Raw genomic sequence first — 27,905 nt, 5'->3', positions numbered from 1 at the left:
ATTTGAGTGGATCTGTCAGAGGAATAATTGGTAAATCAAATTTATCAAGTTCTTAATTAAACCAAACATCACCATATACCATAAATATCATAAACATTTACTTAAATCCATTAGATAAATACTGTACTGTAAAAAGAGAAGTTGGAATTTTAAGAGGACAAAATATATTGGATGCAAGGATTTTAATATGTCATCAGGAGTACATGGAAGATTGGGGAGCACATGTATAAGACCAGTACATGGAAGATCACCAACACTATCACTGTGAAATAAATTAGTGGTCTTAACCAATAAATTATTATTATTATTATGTAGATGTTCATCTACAATACTAAGAGAGAAAACACAAGTCAAGTATTGTTAAATAGGAACTAGTACATAACTTTTTTTTTTATATAAGTACAGTATAATACTGTACAACTTATTAACTATTATAAATGTATTGTAATTATGTTTATGAACAGTATGCTCTCCTATATAAAGATTCAGGATATAATAACCTAACATCCTTATATACAACACAACTAATTCACTTTTTATTTTTAAAGCACTTCATAGGTTATCATCATTATTGTAATGGGTTATTATGTTATCCAACAAATAACCCATGAAATTTAATTTTAGCTTTCATGACTATTAAAAATGAATTATTAATAGAGTACCATGTTTTAATTAAATCTATAATATTACACTATTGACCATAACTTAAAATATCAAACTATATTAAAACACAACCATAATTACTGCTTGTCACAACACACACACACACACACACAAACCAACTCTTAGAGCATTACAGTACACAATCTCATCTGACATGCCAGTAGTTTACACAATATGTACTTCAGATGTAACATAAGCAATAAAACATATACAAATAATGATATATATATATATATATATATATATATATATATATATATATATATATATATATATATATATATATATATATATATATACACAGTATATATACATTGTGCAACACTTCAACTGGCTTAAAGAAGATACCTTACTTTAGGTATATATGACTATAATTAGCTGGAAGAGAACTTGATCTAATTGACCATATGTGATATAATAATACTGTTATAAGACCATTTCTCCGTACACAACACTTATCACGTAAATTCTAATAGATTGGATTGGCAATACAAACAGGTTACTGATGTGTAAATAAAGTATAACTTAAAACAGGCATTTACAGATTTTAATTTTGAGCTTTGATAAATACAAAGTCAGTCACTTCTTATAAATATTATTCATAAAAAAAATAACAAAATGAGCTACTCATTATAAAGCAATTTCAAGATTAAAAGACCCTTTGGCACCTGTGTAGTGACACAGGTTCCTATCATTTTTTTTTAAAGACTGTCATGACATGTTTCACTTTGTATGATATTAGTCATATCAGTGTTTTTTTAACATTAAACTTTACTGTAATTTGTTTGTGTATGCATATATATATATATATATATATATATATATATATATATATATATATATATGCAAACAAGCCTGAATGGTCCCCAGGACTATATATATATATATATATATATATATATATATATATATATATATATATACATATATATATATATATATATATATATATATATATATATATATATATATATATATATATATGTATATATATATATATATATATATATATATATATATATATATATATATATATATACACACACATACTTGTTCGCACATGTATGTGTGTGTGTGTAATTACCTAAGTGATTACACAATTAGCTAATTGTATGTATGTATGTATATTATTACGTATATATTTATTACTACTAAAAAGTTTTACATTTCTGGATTATATTAAAAATGTTTTAAATAATAAAAATATGTATGAAAAGTTATTTTTTAATAACTATGATTTACTAGTAATTTTACAAAATTTAATACTGCCTGCAGCATAAGATAGGTTGTCAACAGCAATATAAGAGCAAGTATGAAGTTATTATTCAATAAACAAAGTAGCACCCAAGAATCAGTTCTGAAATGTCATACTACAGTATAGACACATCACACTTAGCACTGAAATATAAAGGTCATAGTTCATAAACCAATAATATATTTTAGCACACCATTACTTAACAATACTGCAGTCTATATATCTACAGAATATTTATAATCCTTCTACTGTACAATACAGTACAGCAAACCGTTAAACGTGTAATGCTAACTCCACACACCAAGATGTTTACATGTACTGTGTATCCCATTTATTGTACCGTCACGTTGTATGATCTATAAACTCGTTATGTTTCCATCGTGTTTAAAGTTTGTCATCACCATATTTGTTATATGTCCTCATCAAAATTTGCAATTGATTTCATAATCAAAAATATACCATTTTATTCTTCACAGGAAATTTTTGGTAACTAAATGGACTTGATGTTTACTCATCATAGACAAGATATTTATCAATAGCTTATTATAATATGACTATTATTATCTTAGTATGTCAATACTGTAGTCTTTATTTAACCATTTATTTATTTGTATAAATATCATATCACTGTACTATAGAAAGTCTGCCTAAGTGAGTGAGTGAGTTTGCCTTCACCACATCACTACAAAATGCTTAATTTGTTAACTATTTAATAATTTAATAGTTAAATTTAATAATTTGTTAAGAATTGACCAAATAAAAAATCTTTCTAATGGCTCTGTGGCTCATTTGAGTACAATTCTAAGTTGACCAAACCACAAACTAGAAATTGAAGAGATGACGATGTTTCGGTCCGTCCTGGACCATTATCAAGTCGATTGTGATGAGACAAGGGATGCAAGAGATTAAATAAGGCAACAGAGAGGTGAGGAGACTGAAATCTTAGAGGAAGATAAGAGCAAGCCTTTGCCTTGCTCTTATCTTTGGAGGCAATCTCTTGCCTCCCTCGTCTCTTCACAATCGACTTGATAATGGTCCAGGACGGACCGAAACGTCATCGTCTCTTCAATTTCTAGTGTGTGGTTTGATTAACATTTTTCAGTCATGTTATTGTGACTTTTCATCTGCATACAGTACTAAGTTTCCACCCATGTCCCCTTGTTTATATGCCACCTGTGCTAAATAGTTTGACTTTATATACTATGTCAATTCCTCTGAGAATTTTATCAGTAGTAATCATGTCTCCTCTACCTCTTCTAATTTCCAGTGTTGTGAGGGTTTAAATTCAGTAGTCTTTACTTGTAGCTTATACCTCTCATCTTGGGGACTAGTTCTGTGGCATACCTTTGAATCTGTTTTAGCTGAACCCGGTCAGCCAGAGCCTCCATGCCCCTTGGCATGTCCAGTACTATAACCACTTAGTTACAGACTGCACAAAAGTATTGGGAAGTCGTCTTACTTTTAACCCCAATACCTGACAGCGCTTATGATCATTTTGGGCACATATTTCATCAAATAACTTCAGCATGCTTGGGCTGTATGAGTATCATTTGTGGGTACAGTATCATTTATGACTATCACAAATTTGTAGGGTACCTAGGTATTATGTAGGGTACCTAGTATGGTTTTTGCCATTATTGAAACATGCCACAAAATGGTGATTAAAAATGAAAAAGAGTTTGATTATTCATACATGCTAAATGCTGAAACTGAATATTATACTGTAGCACCAATTTTCAATATACACTGAGAACTACTTGTGTTTTCTATGCTACATTCATCCTGATATTCACTATACAGTAGAATGTTCCATCTTTCCACTGTAGTGGCATTATTGCTTCTTCTGGGTACTTTGTAAAGAAATAACTGTATGTAAGAGCTCTACAATAGAAGTTACTGATATTATATTCTTAAGTTCTACAAACCTTTACTGAAAAGCACGACTAGGTAATAGTTGCATACATATTTGTCAAGATAATTAATGGAATACTTACAATAAACTTAATGATTTCAGAATAATATTAGTACAACACATGGCAAGTAACCGTTACTGATAACTACAATCCTAGTTCTGCATTTGGGTCTTCAATGCTATAAACTATTCTTTTTTTCAATAAAATATTTTAACATAGGGAATACTGTACAGTATATTCATTTTGTAATTACAAATATTCTTAATCAACAAATGATGGTTTGAAAAATTCATTACAACAATTTCAACATTATGTAACCTTGGAACTGGCGAGTTTGGAGTGCTGCAGTATTTCAGATATGACTTTTCTTCAGCATGTTAGAGCACTCCACCGAGACATATGTAGCGAGATTTACCAAGCCGCTGGTATAAATAAACACAAACATATGAACTTTGAAAATATCAAGACTGTATTAACTATATATTTAAATTTACTAATTAAATGTGAACAATTATTTACTTGGCATAAATGAAACCACAGTTACTTCAATATAATACAACTATGATAGCATTTTACACAATGCACATATTAAATTGTTTGTACTAAATTTCTTAAAACCTGATAATTAGTGATAATATACTACCCAAAAAATGCAGTTGTGTAAAATACTGTGTACTGGCATCAGAGTGAGATAGGATGTCTTACCATTAATGTTTTACAACTATGCTACTAGAATGAACAGCACCAATCTCACAATCTTCCACTCAAGCAGCTGCAGTCTTCTTTGTAGGTGTATCTATGGGTTTTTCATGCATTAATGATCAATAAAAAAATAAGATATCTATATATCATTAATCAAATGTGTTTACTATAAATTAACTTTGTTCCAAAAACAAATACTGCAATTGTAGTTGCTATATTTCTAAAGTACCTGTATTAGCACAATGGAAAATACAGATAATCATATTAAGTAAAAATATACCTTAAGAGAATAAAATTGTACAGATCAATTAAATTAAACCCCAAGCATATATCCTCATGGTAATAAACATTACCAAATAATTACAACAGTTTAATACAAAAGAATATGCAAAACTAAATATTTATTATATAAAATAAATTTTAGCTGCTCAGGCAAAGAACCATTGCTTAAATTTGTTACAATTAACAATACAGTATTTGGCAAATACTAAAGCATCTCAACTATATATTATTAAATAGTACAATAAATATACTTAACCCTGAATATCAAATGAAATGCTGTCTGTACATATTATGAATAAATTAACAACATTACTGTCAATATAATTGACTACTGAAATACATTTCACTCTTAAAAATGTATGTTATATAAATCACATTTATTACAACATTCAAACAAAAATCTTAGCTTCAAATGCATTGACAAGGAAAAATAAAGTTATTTTTAATAAATATTAGATTGAGCTTAATGAAAAAGAAAATGCTGAGGCTTGATACTTTCTTCGAGATAATAAATGTTATACAATACAAATACAAATCTGTTCATTCAGAAAATTTCTCTCTGGCCAGTGTACTTTACCTATAGTTCTCACCGGTCATTTGTTATGTATTGTGTGCATTAATAAGGCTGTTTTAAGGTTATTTAAATTAAATAGAATGCTATTACTCTATATAATTGAGTGCATGCCAATAAAGATGAACATATTGCCATGAATAATGCCAACAGCACACTTCATTTAACTTTTGACTTTCAGGCATGTATTCAAAACAAAGTGACCCACTTTTCCTGTTGCATGGGTCATTTCTTACAGCATATACGCAAGTGTAATGACAACACCCAAAATGTTGTGGCGAGTTGGCAACACTTGACAATATGTTAATATTGGCATGAAATTACACTTCAATCATTCATTTAAAGAATGGAGATATCACTTAAATATATTAAGTCCTCAATTGATGATCCAGTATTTATCACTTAGTCATCAAACTTCAACATTTAAATAAATTTGTTCATAAATAATCTATGAACTTATTACCATATTTGCATTATTCTAATAAATCTACATGTATTGCAAACTTTACTAGCTACATACAGTTTAACAATAACTAAACAAATAAATAATAATGGTATTGCACTTACTAAAAAGAATTCATGATCATTTGCCGACCATTAATATTTCTAAATACTTCTTACTCTTACGGCTTTATTTCTGTACCGAAGATCAATAGCTTTGTGTCATCCTAAATCACAGTCAATGTCAACTCGATACTTTTCAAATGCAGCCAACCAAAGTAAATCCAGTATCTCTAGTTTCTATAACAGACATATCTCACAATACAAACCATATTACAAATATAATTACCCCCTTGTCCCTGTGGGTTGTAGTGTAAGTGGAGGGGGGGTAGATGTAGAGGGCTAGGAGGAAGGCCTTGTGTGTGAAGTGTGAGTGTTGGGTATTGGAGTAGATGTGGAGGGGAAAGATGAACATCCATACTTGCTGATAAAACTCTTGGGGGCTTGTCACTAATGATATCTCCTTATTGCTAAGAATCTTTGAGTACTGAATTTTATTTTATACTAAAAATGGCATCCTGGGAAGGCTACACTTCCCAATATTAATTAGGAAGCTCGACTGTATTATTATACTTAAATGTTTCAGGTTCAAACAAATATGATGAAGCATTCTTAAAATATTGCAGAGAATAAAAGAGAAATACACAATATTGTGTTGTTATTTTGATACACTGCCTAATAGCAAAATGAACTTTAGATGTTTGATGACAATATATAAGTATTTCAGGTTTTAAGGCAAAACACTGATGTTTCCAAAAGATATTACATGAAAAATAACAGAGTTGCCATGGGGGCTTCATTGCTTATTTTCAATACCAGCATTCTTTTTAACTAAAATTTAGGAATGCAGAGTTTCAAGCCAATACAATGAAGTATTCTTGGGATAGCGAACAGATACCCTGAAGAAAATAAAACAAAAGAAAAACAAAGATATTTAATAATACCCTAAGATACTTCTGCTGGGGGATACCTATAATTATCGAATAATATATTGTGCCATTTGTTGTTTCCTATAACAAAAATAGATTCTTGATCTAGTATGTGTTAATGGGCACCATCATGCAACAACCAAACAAAGACTTGGATTACATAAAAAAACAAAAGTTATCACAACCTATTCAATGGCTTTTGGAAATGGCACCTGCTTTTTTCAGGAATATTATATCAATTAGGTACATTATTCATCAGATTTTTTGTTTTGTTTTTAATGTATTTGTATATAATATTATTATATAGTGTTAATTTTTGTTAAGTAAACTGGCCTATATTCACCAATATAGTTTACATTTTGAAAATCATATAAAGCTGTTGACTAGATAACAAAATATGCTTGAAAGTCTTTTTAAGTCACATAACTTTAGGCACACTTCATATAATCTTTATGAGATGCAACCATAAAATATAAACAAATGAAACACTTGCCTGTCTTGACAATGTACATAAAATTTAAAAAATAAAAGAGTCTAGCCATGCTTGAAAAACACAAAAAAAATGTTCCTAGTTTTGACTCCTAGCATTCATTAGCATTCAGAATTGTTATTTTCTTAATACCTGCATATAAAGGGAGACCATATTTAAAAAAAAAAAAAAAAAAAACATGAGCTCACCTCTTAAGTACTCCAAAAATAATTCATATAAGAAATACGAATTAAGTTGATGTAACAAAGACTGTACTAAAACTAGTTTCTTGCTGATGTAGGAAGGGGCAATTTACTCCCAGCTGGTTTTCCCCTTGAAACAGATGATGGCTTAGGAATGGATGAACCCTGACGTTGGGAACGTGGTGAAGGTATTGGAGAGGGAGGAGTGGTAACTTGTTCAGAAGTGGAGTTAGAAGTATGACGACCAGATCTAGTTGTAGATGAATTAGCACGTGTCACAGACGCTGATGACCTGTGTTGTGAACCCCGAGTCAAGGAACGCAGATCTTCTGCAGCAGGTGAGGAGCAGCGAGAAGAGGCTGGGGATGAACTTGTACTCCCATTATGGCTACCGCTGCGGCTACCTCTGCCAAAGCCACTAATGGGTCCATCCAGCCCTGGGGAAGAACAGCGTGAACCCCCTGGGGAGGAACTGCAACTTGTAGGTCTAGATCCTCTGTTTCTAGGAGTACGAACTTGTGGTTGCCTCAAGCGTGACCCCACCACATTAAGGGTTCTAGGACGATTTTCAGTTTCCTGTGGAGAAGTTTGTGGGGAAGTGGCACGGGAAGAATTTGGAGACACTGATGGAGAAGTTGGAAGAGCTAATCTGGAAGGAGATGTGCGCAAGTTTTCATGACTGAGAGACTTTGTACGTGATGGAAGCAGCCCACGAGATGGAGATGGAGCAACAGTTGAAACTGGTCTGTTGGGACGAGATGGTGGTCGAAGACGCGTAACAACATTGTTAACAGTTGATCCATTGCCACCTTGGCTGCCTCTTCTTGAACCTGAAGTGTTCTGACTATCCCTATGATTAATAGTCTGGTTATCCTGACCACGAGGAGACTCACTCTGGTGCCCTATTGCACCTGGTGGTGCTGGTATTCTACTTACTGAAGCAATGGAGGAGGGTTGTCTCAAACGGGAACTACCCAAATTATTGCTACCACGATTCTTGTTATCCATAGTACCACCTTCATTGTTCGTAGATAGATGGCTACCATAAGTGCGATCTGAGGCCCTCCAGCGAGAAATCCGTGAAGCACTGTTCTGTGGAGTGGGCAGACGACTATTGATGACTGATTCATCTATACGAATACCAGCATCAACCAAGAACTCATCCGTAGTGGGGTCGAGTGTAGACATGCTGGGGAGAGAAGCAGGATGAGTAAGGCGCCATGGGGGTGAGGCAAGAGGGATATGGGGTCTAGGGCGGGAATAAGGTGTAGGAATAAGACAAGGAGGAATGCGAGCCAAAGGGTGAAGGCCATGTTGTAACCAGGAAGCACCTAGTGGTCCAATAGGATAAGCTGGAGGCGAGGACCAAGGTGCTAGTTCTGCAGTGTCTAATAAAAAATATGAATGGAGAGGCTGCTCCATCATTCTAGCTTCATGCTCATGGGCTCCCCGGGATCTATCACCATCATAACTGTACTGAGGATAAGGTTCTCGTGGATAAAATTCAGCAGCAGCAAACATTTCTGCATGATAAGGGTCAGGGCTAAATGGTTCAGTAAAAGCAAGAGAAGATAGGTACTCTTCAGGATGATCATATGAAAAATGTGTTGGAAGAGATCGGGGAGAGTACATTGCAGAAAGATGAGGAGGAAGGGTTGGGGGAAAACCATGATAGATATAAGGATCTTCAGAATCCAGAGGATAAGCAACATGATGAGGTCTGGTGCCGGGTAGAGGTTGTGGGGATCGCTCTCGTTGTCTGCCACTTGTAGAACTCTTACTTTCACTTGCATGACTTCCATATTGTAAGTGGTGGATAGATGGGTCCAGAGAGCATGAAGAAGTATTATATTTTTTGGAAGAACTTTCTTCTTTATTGGATGAACTGTAGAAATGAGTAGATGAATCTGAATAATTGGAAATTTTGCTGTGGCGTTTAGAGGGTTTATCCAAGTGATGAGAGCGAGTGTTAAATGCATCAGATGGCTCATTCCTTCGAGAAGAAACATCAAAATGACGGTTTTTATGAATGGGAGCTTCATAGAGATGTGTAGAAGGGGTACGTCGACATGACATTGTATCATAGGAATTACCAGGGTGTTGTGATGTGTCATGGTGACCAGGTCCTGGTTCTGGTTCATTCTCATATTCCTCTGACTCTGAAGCACTATGGTGGCGGTGACGGGTATGTTGTGGAGGCCAAGTGTACATACCATGTGGACTTGGTGGGCTAGCAGTATTGTGAGAGCTTGAAGACTGAATTTTGGTTTCTTTACTTGTCTGACGACGGCCATCATATAGAATATCTGGATCTTCAGTGTCTGAGTGACTGCCACGTCCATCAATTGACCATCCTCGACCAAATCTATTTCGCCGTGGCTCTTCAGGGCTGGTATCTGCTGATGCAACTTTTCTCCGCCAACGAGGACGAGATGTGCGCAACCAGAAGACCTCTCTGGCTGAAAGCTTCTCTGATATTCTATCTTCATTTTCACCACTATCTGATGGTAAAGATGCATAAGGTGGTCGCCGAGAAGACACATGTTTGGTATGTTTATCTGAAAGTCTTTCTCGAGAATCTGAGTGACGATCCCTTGACTCTGAAAGTTTGTCTCTAGATCCTGAGAGACCATCTCTTGAACCTGAGAGACCATCTCTTGATCCTGAAAGACCATCTCTTGATCCTGAGAGATTATCTATAGAACCAGAGAGATTATCTCTGGAATCTGAATGCCTCTCTCTTGAATCTGAGTGCAAATCTCTTGATTCTAAGTGTCTATCTCTTGAGTGCAGTGATCTAGAGACATGTGATGAAGCTGAAGATGGAGGCTCTCTAATGATTCTTGGTGACTCAGGAGAAAGCTGCTCATCCCAATCAATGCTAGGTTCTTCAGGACTAAGGAGGACCTCATCACAGATGTCGCTTATGTCCAACTCGTTGTCATCATCATCATCATCAAGAGACCATTCATTGGGGTTAGTAGCAGAGCTAGGAGATGTGTTAGTAGTAGAAGCTTGATACGCACCACCACTGTAAGGCACATGTTTGAAAGTTAGACACTTGAAACAATAGTGCTAAATTGTTCCCCGGACCATTTCTTTATCCATATATTTAATACTAGAATAAACAGAATAAGTCAACCAAGATAAAAATAGTATATATTAAGGTTACCAGTAGTTTACAGGCATTCCTTGTGCTTTCCACATAATTCTTGGAGAGAATGTTGAGTTTTATTTAATTTCCTTGGTCTTCCCTCCCAGTGACAAGGTGACAAAACCATTTATAAAGTTCCTTGTTATATTTGAGCACAGGTAGATGTGAGCCTAACAAAAAAACCTATAGTGTGTCCTGGGTGGGCCCAGGATATGGTCCAGGTCATGACTAAGGGGACTGCTCAGGAGTATTTTATAAACACACAACACTTTTTCTATCTACCACTAAATGGCAGCACCACCAACAATAACAGGTAAGCAGGCTCTTAAAAATGGAGGATGCAGTAACTGGGTACTACAACTAGACAGTGGCAGAGGACCTACATTCATTGACAATAGGGTTATTTCAGAGACATTATTCACACCTCACAACAGGAAGATCATAAATTTTTGCCTAGTCTAACTTTCAGGTAGGCTGAGTGAATGAACCATTGTAAATGAGGAGCATCTGTATCTTCCAAAGGGACCACATTCTAGTAGGACTTAAGGAGGCATTTAACTCAAACATAAATAGCAGGTACAATACTTCAAGCAAAACCCTGAATGCCCGTGACAGTGCAAACACATACATACAAACATACATCATATTTCAAATGTAGATATGATAGAGCCCAGTAGGCTCAGGAATCTGTACATCAGTTGATTAACAGTTGAGAGGCGGGACCAAAGAGCCAGAGCTCAACCCCTGCAAGCACAATTAGGCGAGTACACAATCTCTAAATGTGTATAAACAGGGCACTTCACAAAGTCCTAAGACTGAGACAGTCCCAAATGGGTTGTGAGGAAAGCATCCCAGCTCAAGACCCAGCCCACACCAAAATACACCCAGACAGCCACAGAGAAGATAGCTCTGACGACTGTCAGTCTTTTTCAATCAACACAAAAAAAAAAAAAACCTGCAACCCACATGCCAAGTTGAGAGTAAAAAAAATTAAAACTAAACCAAAGTCATAGAAAAAGAGTAGTCACATACCATTAAATGAACACTGAACAATGGATACCCTGAATATTAGCTACTATACTTTATGAATTTTTCCTCTGCATGGGTGAGAAGAACAAGAGTGGATGCCAGGTGACAAGGAAGAGTAATTGGGTCTTTTGATTTCTTGTTGGTGTTACTGCTGCCATCTAGTGATGGTTAGAGTGGTATATACCTAGCCTACCAGCGGTTTACAGAAATTAGGCTGGCAGTTCTTGTATTAGTCAATAATTTTTCATAATTTCTCATAGAGGACATCGGATTTAATTTTGCTCTTTAATGTCTTTGCAAGCAGTCGATTTGGCAGAGGTTTGAACCTTATCTCCCCAATCTTTCCTCCTCAGCTAGGTGACAAAATTATTTGAAAAGTTCCTTGTTATCATGAGGCACAGGTTGACACGAGTCTAATACGAATATTGTGGTCAGAGTAGGCTCAAGCTTTAGCTTGTGGAGCAACTGAGAGAACCTGGTTCAAAAAAGTAATATGAAGATTTTGTATAAAGCAACTACAACAATATAAATTATGGCAACAATATACGAACAATTTCATATTTTGACGCCATATTGTCATTTTATTAATAATGCATAATGCAGAAATGTAGCAAATCTAAACAAAAATTTGACACAGTGAACATTTTATCATAGCTTGAAATTAAATCTATTGATCAAATCTTTAATTTGATCTATCGATCTTTTATCTTTTAATAATACAGAATTCATTATAACTGTGCAGTAATTTATTTGATTAAGTTTTTCCATGACTCATGGCCTTTAATTAAATAAAATATATTAGATCATTTGAGATTGTAAGATCATTGCCACTCAGAGATCTAGTTTCTCTACTCCACTGAAAGGCTACACAGGGTGCTATAGTACCTACACATTTACAATGTGCCATCTCTTTATTTGTATTTGTTAAACAAAAACAAACCATGTTAAAAATTAATTAATTAAATTCAACATTGAAGAAAATTTCAAGTTTTGAATATACAGTATGTGCAGATAAGACAAAAACATAAGGAAATTTTTTAGCAACGAGAATGGTAAAAGTTCATGGTCCAGGGAACAATGTATCAACTGCATAATGATCATCATACAAATATTACAATAGTAACCTAATACACAAGCCTAAAATATCTATAATGTCTTTATTGAAATTAAATTTACAACAGTTTGAACAAAACCTTTTAACCCTTAATGTGCGGCTATCATCAGGAAACCTCTCTAGCTGAGCCCATAAACAAAAAAAAAAATGGTTCTTATAAAATTATATAAAGATATATTTGCATGTAAAACTTTTGGAAAATAAAAAAAAATCTAAGTGTTTTCTGGTGTTTAAACATATGGGAGGGAGCTGGGTGGAGGAGTCTTTAGGATCGTACAGTATCAACAATGTACATGTTGATACTGTACATTGTTTATTTATTCATCAAGTAGGGATGAGGGGGGGCTCTGGTGTTCAAGTTAGACCGTTATTATGTTTGCCATTTAACTGCAGTTTACTCACTTTGTGTAATAACTCAATATATATGAACACACAATTATTAAAAATAGTGACCAAGTGCTGTATTTAGGGCTGCCATGAAATATGTATACTGTATTTTTATTGCATGTAAACCTGCTCTCGGCACAACTCAAAGGAAGTGTCGTGCAGCCCACTCCTTTGCTGCTATTCTGTCCATGAATACTGTCCACAAATAATGTAGATTCAATGTAAAAAGTAAGACATCATAAGTAAGCAATTAAAATTATAGTAGACGTTTTCATGAGTCTAGATTAATCTATTACTATACATCCAAACAGATGTATTACTGCCATATTTACATCATTTGTATAAAAACCAGTGCTAATGATGAAAATCAACTTATGATGATAGCCGTACTTTAAAAAGGTATTAACTAATTTACAAAGCCTTTAACAGGAATTAGAGATGAATTAATCATAGCTGAAATCAGCTTTTCAAATAAGTAAAAAGGGGGTCTATTAACATTATGGTCAGTTTCTAAGAGGCTAAAGTATAATATAAAAAAAAATTAATATTTTGTATAAATTACACCTAAAATTATCTCACAGAGAATATGAGCTACCATAAATGTAACTACAATAACATAAAACATTACAAAATTGTATGCAACTTTTGTTCCTGGGAAGTTAAATGTTATTTTCTGACTGCTTATGTCTCCAAAGTAAATAAAATTATTATTTTTCCCCCCTCAAACTAAGACAGCTTAGGGAAGACATCTTGAAGGTACTTGAAGGCTACTAACTAGTAACATTGTTTAATAAGTCAACAGCCTTCCAGTACCTCAGGATATCTTAGGCAAATGTCGAAGACAAGTTTGAGGAGAATAATAAAAAAAATTTATACTTTGGAGGCATAAGCAATCAGAAAATAACACTTACTATCCTGAAAATATATTTACACAGTGTTATTTAAAAATATCATAGTACATTAATCACCATTTATATAATAAAACTGTACTAATTAATATTTTCTTATTGTGCAGTAAACTCTCATATACTGTATTGTAATTTGCATGAACTCATTTCAAAGCCTGTTAAACCACTGAAAACCTCCATATAGAAGAAAACATTTAAGATGACATAAAATAAGGCTTTGAGTCAAAATAAAAACACTTTTCTGAACATAATAGTTTGGGTGCTCCCAAGGATAAGATCCACATGGGAACAGATTAAGTGCAGAAGGCATAATGACCCATGTGAGGCAGCTTCTGTTTAAAAGTAGGGATACACTATCACAGCCAGAGTCAGCTGGCAACTGCAGGTGTGGCTGAGGGCTGGACCTCGAGCTTTGTGTTCTGTTCAAGACACATTTAGCTAGCATCCTCCAAGCTCTGAGCTTTATAAGTTTAGATCAAACCCAAACAGACACAGTGGTCCGGAACTTGTAGGTACGTTTATAGCTCCAAGGCAATACATTTCATTTTTGAAGACTATTATTGATCAAAATACTTAAGTCAACTTCAACTTGACTAACCTTGTCTGTTACATTACTAAAGGTGACCCCCAATTGCTTCCCCTGGCTGCTTATGACAGACTTAAATAACTTTGCTACTGATGACTAATTGACTATTGACTGACTAATGATGACTGACTTAATTGACTCGGGCATCTGATGACTGACTTGACCAACTAATGATAGGCTGACATGACCAACTACTGATGACTGTCTTGACCAACTACTGATGACTTGACTTACTACAGGAGAGAGTTCTGGGAGTTCTACTCCCAAGCATGGCCTGGGCCTAGGTTTAACTTATAATAACTTTGTCCAACAGGCTGTTGCTTGGAGCACCCCACAGGCCCACATACCCACTACAACCCAGTTGGACTGGAACTTCTTGTAAAAACTTATTCAATTACTTCCTGAAGATGTCCACCATTGTTCCAATAATATTTCTAATGCCTGCTGGGAGAGTATTGAACAGCCATGGATCTCTGATGTTCATACAGTGCTCTCTGGTTGTGCCAATGGCACCTATACTTCTCATTAGTTCTATTCTACATTTCCATTTGTATCTTTCAATCCACTATGTGGTTATTTTACTGTGCAAATTTGGGACCTGGCCTTTCAGTATCTTCCATGTACTGTATATATTATTTGTCTCTCTCGTCTCTTTTCCAGAGAGTACATTTTGAGAGCTTTGAGATGGTCCCAATAATTTAGGTGATTTATTGTGTCTATGTGTGCCATAGATGTTCTCTGTATTACTGCGCCTATTTCAGAAATCTCTATTGCTCGGAAATGGCGAGCGAGTACTGAGCAGTACTCAAGGTGTACAGCATCAGAAGATCCAGAAGACATTTTAGATTTTTCTTTAGTTAGTAACCAAATTACTCATATCTACTCAAAGTCATAATATTCCGCATACAAATGATCAGTGTTTCGTGATCATCAATTGCATTATTATTGCATCGACCTACAATATTAAAAAAATACAAAAATATAATTGTTAAACAAGTTAACTCAATAAATGGTTAAAAGCTTTTATCTACAATAGAAGTTGTGTGATAAATTTCACACAAAACTGGAAGTATATTACATAAATTTCAATAAGTGTAGTATAAATCATATTTCTTACATCTACTAGCTCAAGGCCTGCCAGAATTGATATGCTTTATCTGACACTTCAAAATGTACTGTATTGTCATTTTTCCATCCCACACAATCATATACATTTTATTTTCCAAATAGTTTTTATACAGATTTTTCCAAATTAATGTCTATTCCACAATCTATTTCCAGCACACAATATATGCAAGAAATGTGGACGAGGATTAGTAGAAAGTATTACACATACAGATATGAGAATTTACTGCATAAACTTAATAAATAATAAATGAAAACTATTTCTAAATATCATGCTAAATGTACATACCATTATTTAACAATAAGTTGTTTCCTGCCTCCATAGCAGAGTGATCAATGGAAAACATCCTTCCATTGTTTGGACTTTTTATATACCAAAAACTCCTTTAATATTACTGTTGTATATAAGACAATTCCTCTTATGTATTAATACACAAATTAATATTTAAACTCTTTATCTTTTATACAGTCAAATATTTATTCTCTTTGCAAAGAATAAATTACAATTATTAGGTGAATGAAAACTAACACCCAATCCACACACACATATGAAAAGACAGAAAATAATGATATTTCAGTCTGTTTTGGACCCTAATCAAATCCAGAACAAACCAAAACATCATTATTTTCCTTCTTTTCATATGTGTAGGTTGAGTATTAATTTTCTTTAATTTAGAAAAGTGAAAGTCAATGTTCGGAGTAATTTCCTACTTGAAACACCCTGCGTGTAATGAAGGAAAGGGTTCAGGCAGACAGAGGATGACATACTAAATCAGACAAGAAGAAAGGACACCAAGGCATTAATAATGAACTTATAATGCATGCATGCAGGGACACATCACTGAAATCATGTAATAAAATTTTAAAATAACATAAATGAAAACTTAAATTCTTAAAAATTCACAGCAAATAAGGGGGAAAACATTATTCTACATTTATATATATTTGAAAGTATTGAATGTATTTTCCTAAAACTATATATAATTTAGATAAAATACTGTACATATATCTTCAGACAAAAATATTATCAAATACAGTACAATATAAAAAAAAAAGCTTTCATTAAAACTAGCTACAAAAAAAATTGTTAAATAAAATGAAACCCCCATTTCATTTAGACCCATAGTAGCTCCCTGGTGCTTAAGCATCGGTACCACTAAGCCTATGAATTGGTCTCCAAGTAAATTAACACGAGACACAGTCAGAGAAAATGTGATGCTGTCTGGCTCTTGAAACCCTACTGAGCACATGGTGCTGCCGCCTGAAAGTGGGCACTGTTGGTCAACTAGTCGGCTAAACAAACAAACTGTTATCAACAACTTTATGTTGATAGTTACTTGTGATGACAAAAGAGCACTTAAGAGTTTTTCTCCCATAACTCCCTAGCACCTATTATGAGTAAAAAGTGAGGCTTCAAAAATTTCTGTGATGCCACTGCCAGAATTGTCATCCACTGAAAATTAAATGATCTCAGAATGCAGCATTCGCCTCAACTATTCAAACAAAAATGACTGACTGACATAATATTCTTTGGTATTGAATCAACTACCTCAATACAAAACTTCAGTGTCATGGAAAAACTGAAAGGCATACTTGATATTTTAAATGCCTTTGAAACAGAAGCTTAATTTTTTTAAGCATAATTTACCATTATGTACAGTAAAATGTCTTTCATTTATTCAATATTTCTTCTGTTCAATATATTCCTATGAAAACATTTTTACCACTCTTTAATTAATAAAGATATATCAATCAGATCTACAAAACTTTCTTACAGAATGAGTGATGTTCATATTTGTATTTGTATTTGTTAGTTATTTGTATTTGTATATTACTGCCAAGATAACCACGTTCAAGTGATATATTGGAGAACTATCAGTAAATGTTAAAGAACAAGTGTCCTATTCAGTCTACCAGCATGTTACTGGATCATCAAGGATAGCTGCCACCACTTTACATTGATAAATTACTTTTATTGTAAATTAGGCACCAGGTTGCAGAAAGGTTTGGCATACCTTCTCTGTAGTAAACAACAATACCAGCCAATACTCTCCAACCCAACTCGACCCAAAGGATTGGTGCTCAACCACTTGGGGTGGACGGTAGAGCGACGATCTCACTTCATGCAGGTTGGCGTTCAGTCCCTGACTGTCCAAGTGGTTGGGCACCAATCCTTCACTCCGTCCCATACCAAATCCTTATCCTGACCCCTTCCCAGTGCTATATAGCTATAACGGCTTGGTGCTTTCCCCTGATAATTCCCTCCTCTCTCCTACCACATAGCAAGTACATCAACCAAGCAAACAATGTACTGTATTATATCTAGCACAATGAAAACCATTACAGTATATTCACTAAAAATAGATTGTAATGAAATAATATGAGCAACAATTTATCTAAACAATTATTATCATGATGTAATTTGGGCCCTGAATCCAGTGCCAATGGGACCTAAGTAATTTAAAGTTCAACACAAAGAAATGATAAACAATAAAAGCAATAAAATAATATTAAAACCAAAATTGCATTAAAAATTGGTGACAATTAGTAAACTAGTAAGAGTTTAAAAAAAATTCAAAGGCATACCCTGAAATATATATATTTTTTAAATTAGAAATATAATATACAGAGACAAATAAATAATTGTGTGATTTTAGTACTGTACAGTATTATTAAATGCAAAGTGATAAAAGTTTGTGTAAGTTACCTTGTGTGTAAATGTCTAATGTTGTGGTATGATTAGTTTATATTACTTCTTCAAACTGTCTTCTCAAAACCTAAATTTTGTAATGTATGCTTATCTCTCTCACTACTCTTATGGTAAACTACACATTATTTTCCCAATATATTTATATATTATCATTAAAATTGTAAGCCAAAGTGTTATTCAATTTATGCAAAAATATATATGGTAAGTTTGATTTAGACTGCTGTACATCTGTTTAGTCCAGCCAATATTGTAATGATTTGTGTAAGTTACTATGGACACAGTTTTTAATTCTAATTCTAATATGGCTGCCTGTACTAAGGAAGCCTTGGAAATTGTTGTTATTGTAAAAGACCTATGATTATATTTTATAACTGGAATCAAGACAAAGAAGAACAGCTTCAGTTATTCCAATGTTACATGAGTTTTTTTGTTTGTTTTTCTATTTTTTGCAAAATATGGGTTTTAATATAAAAAATAAAGAACAAAATGAAAACAAAGATACAAAACACCGGAAAACAGTTGAAATAAAAATCATGCTTTGAGTGACTGTGGAATACTCTTTCTGAGCAATACACTCAGACAAGATCACTGAAGGTCCAATTGTAAAGGATCAATGACAATCAGGACAGGATGACATTCTGCACTAGTGCAAAGAGAATCCTTTCAAATGCCCTTGTCAGATTACGGAAGTCATCTGTGAAATTAACAGTACTTGGATGGGAAGGCACTGGTGATAAGCGCATTCCAGCTTGGGCTGACTACAGACAGTCCAAGCCAACAGTGTAAGAGTCAAAAATGTCTTGGAATGAATCAGCTATCTGAATGAATCAGAATGAATCAAATTAAGGAAAAGTCTCTCGCTCAATCAGAGATGAAAAGGTCAATCTGACCAGGTTGGATTTGGCAGTTCCTGGGACCTCGAGATATTGCCTAAGAAAGTGACAGAATGGCCTATACTCAGAAACAATTTGTATATACAATAGAGTATAATTATTCCTTGCAAGAAGTTTAGACAAATAAAGCACAAAAAAGAATAAAGGCTCAAACAAAATGAACATTTACAACAATAGATGCCTAATGTAAAAGTTTATTGTCCAATAACACAATGGTATGAAAACATCAATAATAATCAACCATCCCACTTCCTCAAATAGTGAAGTTCAAGTTGTATGCTATCTGAAAGTTACCCCCAAATGGCACACAATATTTGTACATACATGAATGTTAATGACAGGCCATTATATAGCTGGACAACAACATTTCACATTACTGAAAGAGAATGTAAAGTTCCAGATACCTCCAACAGCAGTGCTGTACGAGTGAAAATGGCTTTACATTACAACATTATTTCACCGAATCCCACTTTCATGGGGTGGGTAGCCATCAGCCCGGAGAAGAAAGATAAGTGCTGCAATTTAATATTTACCACTGAGCAAAGTATCTGGACAACTTTAAAAAATGCAAGTAAACTACTGTCTATCACCTTCAATTTTAGGTCTTCATGTAATTTTATAATATACTTACCAGGATTTCAGGCTGAAATGACCTGTGGTCACCAGTTGCCTTTCCAAGAATAACACCTGATACTTACCGTAGTATTGTACATTCATCTGGTGGTTTTGTTGGTGCATGAGAGTTGCTACGCCTTCTTTCTAAATATGAGGGTAATCGACCAATGCCCGAACTGCGGCGGTTGGATGACCTTTGTATCGAACGCCTCTCACCTAGGCCTACTCCATCACCTCGGTTTCCATCTGTATTTGTATTAATAAAAGTTTATATACATGATGTCATAATATAAATAACTTGAGATCTAAATGTTATAAAATCAACAAATAAGTCAAGAAATCTTTACTTGCAAAATACATACAGTGAGTAATGCAGTATTTTGAGGAGGTCTTTAAAAGTCATTGTTGGATATAGGATTATTTGCAGTGATTAAAGAGTTTATACAGATACAATAAATCCAAGCCTAATAGCCAAAACATCATCATTATTACAATCACTGCCCTTCCCACTTTCAGACTGTTGCTATCACTAAGTAAAATCAGTTAGGGAACAAAAAGCAATAATTAAAATTTATATTTGTGGTGAAATTAACAGTTTTAATAACAGTAGGTGAACTTGCAGCTAGAACAGTATAAATGTAATTTAACACTTTTGCATCCTGAGTTTACCATCAGTGGATTCTGATGACATGTATCATGTTCTGATGATGAAACTAACTTTAAATTTAGTTTCATGTTCTGATGATACCCAAAAATAAAAAATGTCTTTAAATTGATTTCTATGAGGTTCAGGAATTGGCTGAGGATGCAGATCAAAGAAACCTTTTACCACATTTAGGCTCTATCCTCTAGGATTAGTTGGCTCCCAAAATGTTTACCTGGTTGACTAGTGTGATCCTTCAGGTGATTTGACTCCAGGGAAATTCAGTCCCAGCCTACCACAACAACTGTCAAATTTGAGCCCCAAGTCATTGGTCTTACCTGCTAGCCAAAGATATGTTTTCATGAGGGTTCTGAGCCAGTTTGGGTTCTTAGTGAACTTGGAAAAATACCAGTTATCTACCTTTCAGCATCTATAATGGTTGGGGTTGGTTTGGGACACCAGCTCAACCGCCCTCTCTCTTTGGAGTACATCTTGTGTTGAATGCTTTGCATTCTCACTAGGTTTCACAGAGATGCTGCCTGTTCTGTCAGGTGCTCAAACGACTTTTGGGTAACTTGAATACTCTAAGTGTGGTGTATAGCTTGAGCCAAGTGTGACTGAAACCAAGACAAATATATAAAAGTTGGTAAATCCTCCTGGGAGGCCCAGAAAACAATGCCTTGACCTGCCTCAATGACCGACTTATTTTGGCTCTAAGTTTTAGGCTTGGCCTACTAGCAAGGGACCGTATGTTGGAAGTGCTGAGCATGTTAGTGTTCCCTCAGCCTGCTTCACTACATCAGTTCATCCTCAGAAGGGATCACTTCTCCTATTTGAATCTCAGGATGCTTTTTGGTAGCATTTGCTGCAAGGTGTATTCCTTGGGCTGAATCTGGCTGACGATATTAAACGGTTTTCTTTGCTCTCTGACTGGAAAGGCAAGAAATAGTTCAACAATTTGTCAGTGCCATTGTGTAGTGGATTATGAGTGTATCACTTGGTCAAAAACTTGGTGTATCACTAAGGCGAGTTTACAGCCAGTACTAGATGGATGACCATGCGACACCCATGGTCTTGGCAAGGGACCTCCATAAATGTGACAGGCTTCCTGTCCCTGACAATGGTATACCATGTAGCATAGATATGTCAGCAGAATAGCTGAAGCATGGCTTAACTTGTAAACAATTGCTGTTGGATATAAACAGGAGCTGCCACACATGGACAAATATCCTATCGCACTTTCCTCATTCTTATCTTCATATTCATCTACACGGCAAAAGAATACATAAAAATTTATCAGGAATATTAAAATAAAAGCATTTAAACCTGGAGATTTTTTGTCGACAGCCTTGGAATCTGTAACAACTCTTCGCTCTTGTCTCTCCCTTCTTTCATCCTCTGTCTCCTGCCCACCTGATTCACCTTCAGGAGAACCACGCTGTAAAGATGAACAACAGTAATTAATACAAACTTCAAAATATGGATAAAATAATCAAACAATTATCTATGAGTTCAGTGTTACTGGTAATATGGAATTTACAGTACAATACTCTTGTTTATCACTAAAATAGACTACTAGATGAAAATACATACTCTAATATGAATAAGTCAAGAAAGAGCCTTTAATAAAACAAGATGGGACAGAAATGGTTGAGCACGTTGAGCAATGTATTAATCCACGATACACATCACTGATTATGTTAAACAAAAGGGCACTAAACTCGGCCACTCAAAAAATCAGATCAGCCAAAAGAAACTACGAAAGAAAAATTGCCTAAAACAAAGTTCTAAAATCATTCTATGTCTATATATGAGGTAAAATCAAAACAAAGGACTCAGTTGGACCTTTAAGGTAGATCCCTTTTGGGACCTACAATTTTTGTCATATACATCATAGGCAAAGATGAGAATATTACAAATACCACCATCAAATTTGCAGATGACACTAAGATTTATGGTAAAGTGGGAAATAATAATGATATTGAAGCCTTACAAAGAGATCTACAAGAACTCCACAAATGGTCAGAAGACCTTTCAATATCGACAAATGCAAGGCCATGCATGTGGGGCATAATAACCCATGCCACGACTACCAAACTAATAGCATTACATTACAGCAGATTGATGAAGAAAAGGACCTTGAAGTCAAAATCCACCACTCACTAAAAGTTTCACAACAGGTGGGTGCAGCAGTCAGGAAAAGCTAACCAAACTCTTGGGATAGTCAAGCATACTTTTGACTATAAGTAAAAGAAGGTAATGGTTCAACTGTATAGATCTCTGGTGCCCCCATTTGGATCAAACGGTATCAAACCATGGAGACATCATTTTCAGTGGGACATAGCTGCTCTGGAGAAGGTGCAAAACCAGGCAAAAAAAGTCATTCCAGGGCTAAGTCATCTCTCATATTAGGAATGCATTGAAACTTTAAAAATACTGAACAAATTAAAGGATGTTGATCCAGATATTTTCTTCAGATGTAACAAACAAGGAGCAACAGTTTCAAGCTCAACAAGCCACAATGTAAGACTGAGAACAGGAGATGCTTTTTCACCCACAGGGTTATTAACCCATGGAACTGTCTACCCGCCAAAGCCATAACTGCCAAAACTGTGGCAGTTTTGGCGGTTATGGCTGCCAAGTTTGGCCAAGTTTCGAAATATACCTGGAAAAAATCCTCAAGGCAAATGGGGGAACCTTCGACAAGCCACCGGCTTCCTATCCTCATCAAGGCCACTAGGGTTAGTGGCTCTCAGGTAAATCAGGTAAATATGGAACACAGCAAAGAGGGAAGGGTATATAACACATTATAGAGGGAAGGATATGTAACACATTATAGAGGGAAGGGTATATGACACATTATAGAGGGAAGGGTATATAACACATTATAGAGGGAAGGATATGTAACACATTATAAGAGGGAAAGGTATGTAACACATTATAGAGGGAAGGGTATGTAACATTATAGAGGGAAGGGAATGTAACACATTATAGAGGGAAGGGTGAGTAACACAGTATAGAGGGAAGGGCGTGTAACACAGTATAGCGGGAGGGGTAACAGAAAATAGACGGGTGTGTAACACAGTATAGAAGGAAGGGCGAGTAGCACAGTATAGTGGGAAGGGTGTGCAACAGTATAGAGAGAAGGGTATTTAACATAGTACAGAGGGAAGGAATATAAAACAGTATAGAGAAAGGTATATAACATAGAATAGAGGGAAGGGAATATAACTTTATGTCAGACCAATCAAATGTTCAGTGCCAGTTACTATTGTGTTTACATCCTCCAATTTGTAAACAGATTCAATGAATATTTCTTGCTAAGTAAAATGTAATACTGTACTTCATTCAATATTCTGAGTTCCATTCATGGATATTTATGTGAATTTACACTTGCTTTTTTTTGCTAATGATCATTCTGTCAATCTGCCCCATATTTCCCGCTCGTGCCTTAACTGGTGTGCAAACAAAGAATAATGTATGAAGTATATAATACAGTAAAACGGTTCTTACTGTCTATGAGACCGTGAGTTTGCTTTCATTCAATCAAGGCCCTCTCTCTGTGTGAATTGGGACATTTGTTTTCAGCCATATGATGACCAAACCACACATCACAAAATGGAGAAAAAACGTTTCTGTCCGTCCTGGACCATTACCAAGCTGTGTTATATTATTGTGGCAATATGTTTCAGCCATATTATTGTGACTTATTCTCTGCACAAGGTAATCTCTCAATAACTGAAGTTGTTGGCCCACAAAATTTTATAAAATGATGAAAAACTGTTAGATCATTATCTGGTGAGGCTTCAATACCTGGCTTTCACAGACTTCAATCTTGTCGAGCTGAGTGATAGTAGTAGATATGGCCGCTGACACATCCCTGTCATTCTCGCTCACTAGTAAACTGCCCACTACAGTCTCTAGCTCCTGTTAAATAAATTTATATGTTAAAATACAACAAGACATTGCTTCTAAAGTCAAAGGTTTTGCTAACAAAATAATTTAAAAAATTATTACATATCAGTGAAAGCTGATGATAAAGAGAGGATTACAGTTTAAGAGGGATTTGAAGATCTAAGATGTAGAAGGAGATATGCTAGGTGGAATCAAATTATTTTATAAAAGTAAAGTATGTATTAAAGTTAATAATGGAAACCATAGGCTACACAAATTTCAAGAATGTGATACCAGATTAGAATGTATTTGTTTTAAACAAAAATTCTAACTAGTCACTAAATGGCAGTACATGAATCCCAAATGGGTCCACAACAGTAATTATTCTGCATAAATCCAATTAAAGTTATATTCTACTAAAACCAATCCCACAGATATAGTAGAAGCCCGACGGTGATTCACAACCTAAATGCCGCTATATATACAAGTACAGTAGAACCTCGAGTGACGAGCGCCTCAATTGGCAAGCATTTTGGGTAACAAGTGCCCAGATCACCAACAATTTTTCTCATATGGCGAGCACTCGTTTGAAGAACGACAACACCACATGGTGGGGTTATGCTGCTTCTCGCACATTCTCGGACGCCTCCGATGATGCAAATAAATTATGTTTTTTTGTTTAAAGATGCTGATGATGCTGGGATATAAAGGGGTGACTGCTGTGATGTTGCAAAGCATTGACCTTTATGTAGAAAAAAGAAATAAAATTTTTTGCAAAACAACAAATGTCAAAAAGGTTCATTCGGTGTTCGGCAGGTAGGCTGCTCCATGTTTCTTAAATAAAAAATAAAAAAAAATAAAATAAAAAACAGTGGGAACACTTTGAAAAACGGACATATGCCATAAAGGTTCATTCAGTGTTTCTCGGGTAGGCTGCTCCATTATTGAGACAAATGAAAAATACAAAACAAATGGAATACATTTGAAACAAGGAAAGACTATCATAATGGAGCAGTCTGCCCGACAAACACTAAACGAACCTTTATGGCATTTGTCCGTTTTTCAAATTGTTTCAATTGTTTTTTTTATTTTTTATTTTTTTATTTTTTATTTAAGAAACATGGAGCAGCCTACCTGTCGAACATCGAACGAACCTTTTGCTATAAAAAAATGAAAAAAAAATATTGAACATATTTGAAGAAAAAAATGTCAAAGGTTTGTTCAGTGTATGTAAGGTAGGCTGCTCCATTATTTCAAACATATCATATTGATGTTTTTCGGTGGTAGAACGGATTAATTTGATTTCCATTATTGTCAATGGGGAAATTTGTTTTGTGTGACTTCCGTTTCACATGACGAGCACGGCGCCGGAAAGAATCAAATTCGTTATTCGAGGTTCCACTGTACTTAGGATATAGGAATAACTCCTGCTTCATAAAATACAAAGGCTCTTGAATTAAAATAAGTATATCTCACCTGAAGCCTGGCTTTATCTTCAGGCAGTGAAATTGTGGCTTTCATCTGGGGAAGTAGCACTACCAGCTTCAACCGAATGTTGGGGACTTGATCACCTGTAACAAACAATATGGAAACTTCTCTTCATAATATTCTAATTAATAATATTCTTTATAATATGAAACATAATACAGTATTCTTAAAATTTTGCTACAAATTACCTACTTAAAATTATCTTTTTAGATTAAGGACCTGCCTCTAACGCTATGCATGTTAGTAGCTTTGCAAGAATGTAAAAACATCAATGCTATTTACTCTCCTAAACCCAATGTATCTTCTTGTATATAATAAAAAAAATAAAAAGTACACAAGTGAATGATTGCTTGCATGTACTTACCTTGAGCCCTGTCTCACAGTTACCATGATGAATTTTTTCACACACATGAATGCACCCATATGCACACACACATCATTTACTTATATAATATAAATAATATATATAAACATAAGCACAAATACTTATCAATGAAATTACACATCTAATTATTTTATTCCACTGAAGTACAGTACTGTAATTTGCTTACAATGTAAAGACAGTAGTGGCCTGAAGAAATAAGACTTGAAGAAAGCCTTGGAGAACATTTCTAGAACCATCGTAGCTACGTTGAGAAACAGCATTCGCTTGTGGCAACTATTTCCTTCACAAAATTCTGAAATTTTAGACAAATAATAATTTAAGGTACTGTTTACATTGTTCCTTTCTTATTTAATTAACAGTTACTAGATTCTGACATATTATTTTAGCTAATGTATATATCTTTAATATTTTATTGTGATAATGTCTCAAAAGTCATTAGCTTTCCATTAATTACTGGCATAATTCATACCTACAACTGAAAATTCTCTTTTTTTTTTCTAAGTAAATAGATGTGTTACCACTGTGCCACTAGTAATTTTACCATAGTCCAGAAATAAATTTGTCAACAATGTCTTGATCTATATGGCTGAGTTATGGGACCTTAATACTAGGAATGTAAACCAAAACATTAAGCTATGCTGGTACTGGACAAAATGCTCAATACACACACCAAACAGAATGCCTCAAAAGAGTAAAATTAACTTTGGAGTGTTAATATTTAGGAACCAAGTAACCACAGGAATTGCCACTGGCTGGGCACCCTCAAATATAGCAAAGGAAGAGGTCAGCTAATGAAACTGGACTTGAACTAACACACTAATCCAAATTTGGGATTTAGGCTGGAAAAGGCAAAAAATGAAGTGCTACCCCAATTTTGGGTGGATGCCAGGTTTAAAATTAAGGATTACCAGCTTCCTTGACATTGCTGTGGTGACATTGGTGGTGGTTGTGTAGCTTTGATATACTAATAGTAATTTGCACAAAAAAAGATAAAAGTCTTAGAGAGTCTGGTGATTAGTATGGAGATCTTAGAAACTTTAGTTAAAGGGCCATCCGAGAGATCATACCTCAGAAAATTAATGGAAATAATAATATTATACATGTAAACTGTAATTTAACCACAATTTTTTTACAAGTATGTAAAACTGTAATCAATTCTCTCTTATTCTATGTATAATAGCAAGACAAAGAACCCACCTGACACAAGAGTATTACTGATATGTTCTCTCTGCTCCGAGGTGTTCATGTGTCGGAGGTAAACCAGCAGAGTCCTGGCTGCTGCAAGTCGACATGGAATTGGCCGCTGAGGAATCAGAAAAAATATAATGTATATAACTTACTGCTACTTTTGGTGAAAATATATACATAATAATGCAAAGGAAATGTATTAATCTATAATTTCCTAGGAGCCATGTGGGACTCAAACCAAAATGCATAATGTCTTGCTCCTTCTGTCAAATTCCTATCCTTCATTGTGAGGTGGTTT

General features: G+C 34.7%; 1 protein-coding gene across 1 annotated transcript in view; it reads right to left on the bottom strand.

Moving 5' to 3' along the window:
- Window positions 1–7,566: 7,566 nt before the first annotated feature.
- The window catches only part of LOC138365306 (serine/arginine repetitive matrix protein 2-like), a 92,871-nt gene continuing 72,532 nt past the window's right edge, over window positions 7,567–27,905 (bottom strand). The window contains exons 13-19 of the mRNA XM_069325595.1: window positions 27,617–27,722; window positions 26,586–26,711; window positions 26,023–26,117; window positions 24,466–24,579; window positions 21,979–22,090; window positions 20,093–20,255; window positions 7,567–10,519 (exon numbers count right to left, since the gene is read on the bottom strand). Coding sequence (XP_069181696.1) covers window positions 7,567–10,519; window positions 20,093–20,255; window positions 21,979–22,090; window positions 24,466–24,579; window positions 26,023–26,117; window positions 26,586–26,711; window positions 27,617–27,722 — 3,669 coding nt within the window. The remainder of the gene's footprint in view (window positions 10,520–20,092; window positions 20,256–21,978; window positions 22,091–24,465; window positions 24,580–26,022; window positions 26,118–26,585; window positions 26,712–27,616; window positions 27,723–27,905) is intronic.

Source organism: Procambarus clarkii, chromosome 16 (genome assembly GCF_040958095.1).
Source record: "Procambarus clarkii isolate CNS0578487 chromosome 16, FALCON_Pclarkii_2.0, whole genome shotgun sequence".
Classification (NCBI taxonomy): Eukaryota; Metazoa; Arthropoda; class Malacostraca; order Decapoda; family Cambaridae; genus Procambarus; species Procambarus clarkii.
This window is presented reverse-complemented; position numbering and strand designations above follow the sequence as displayed.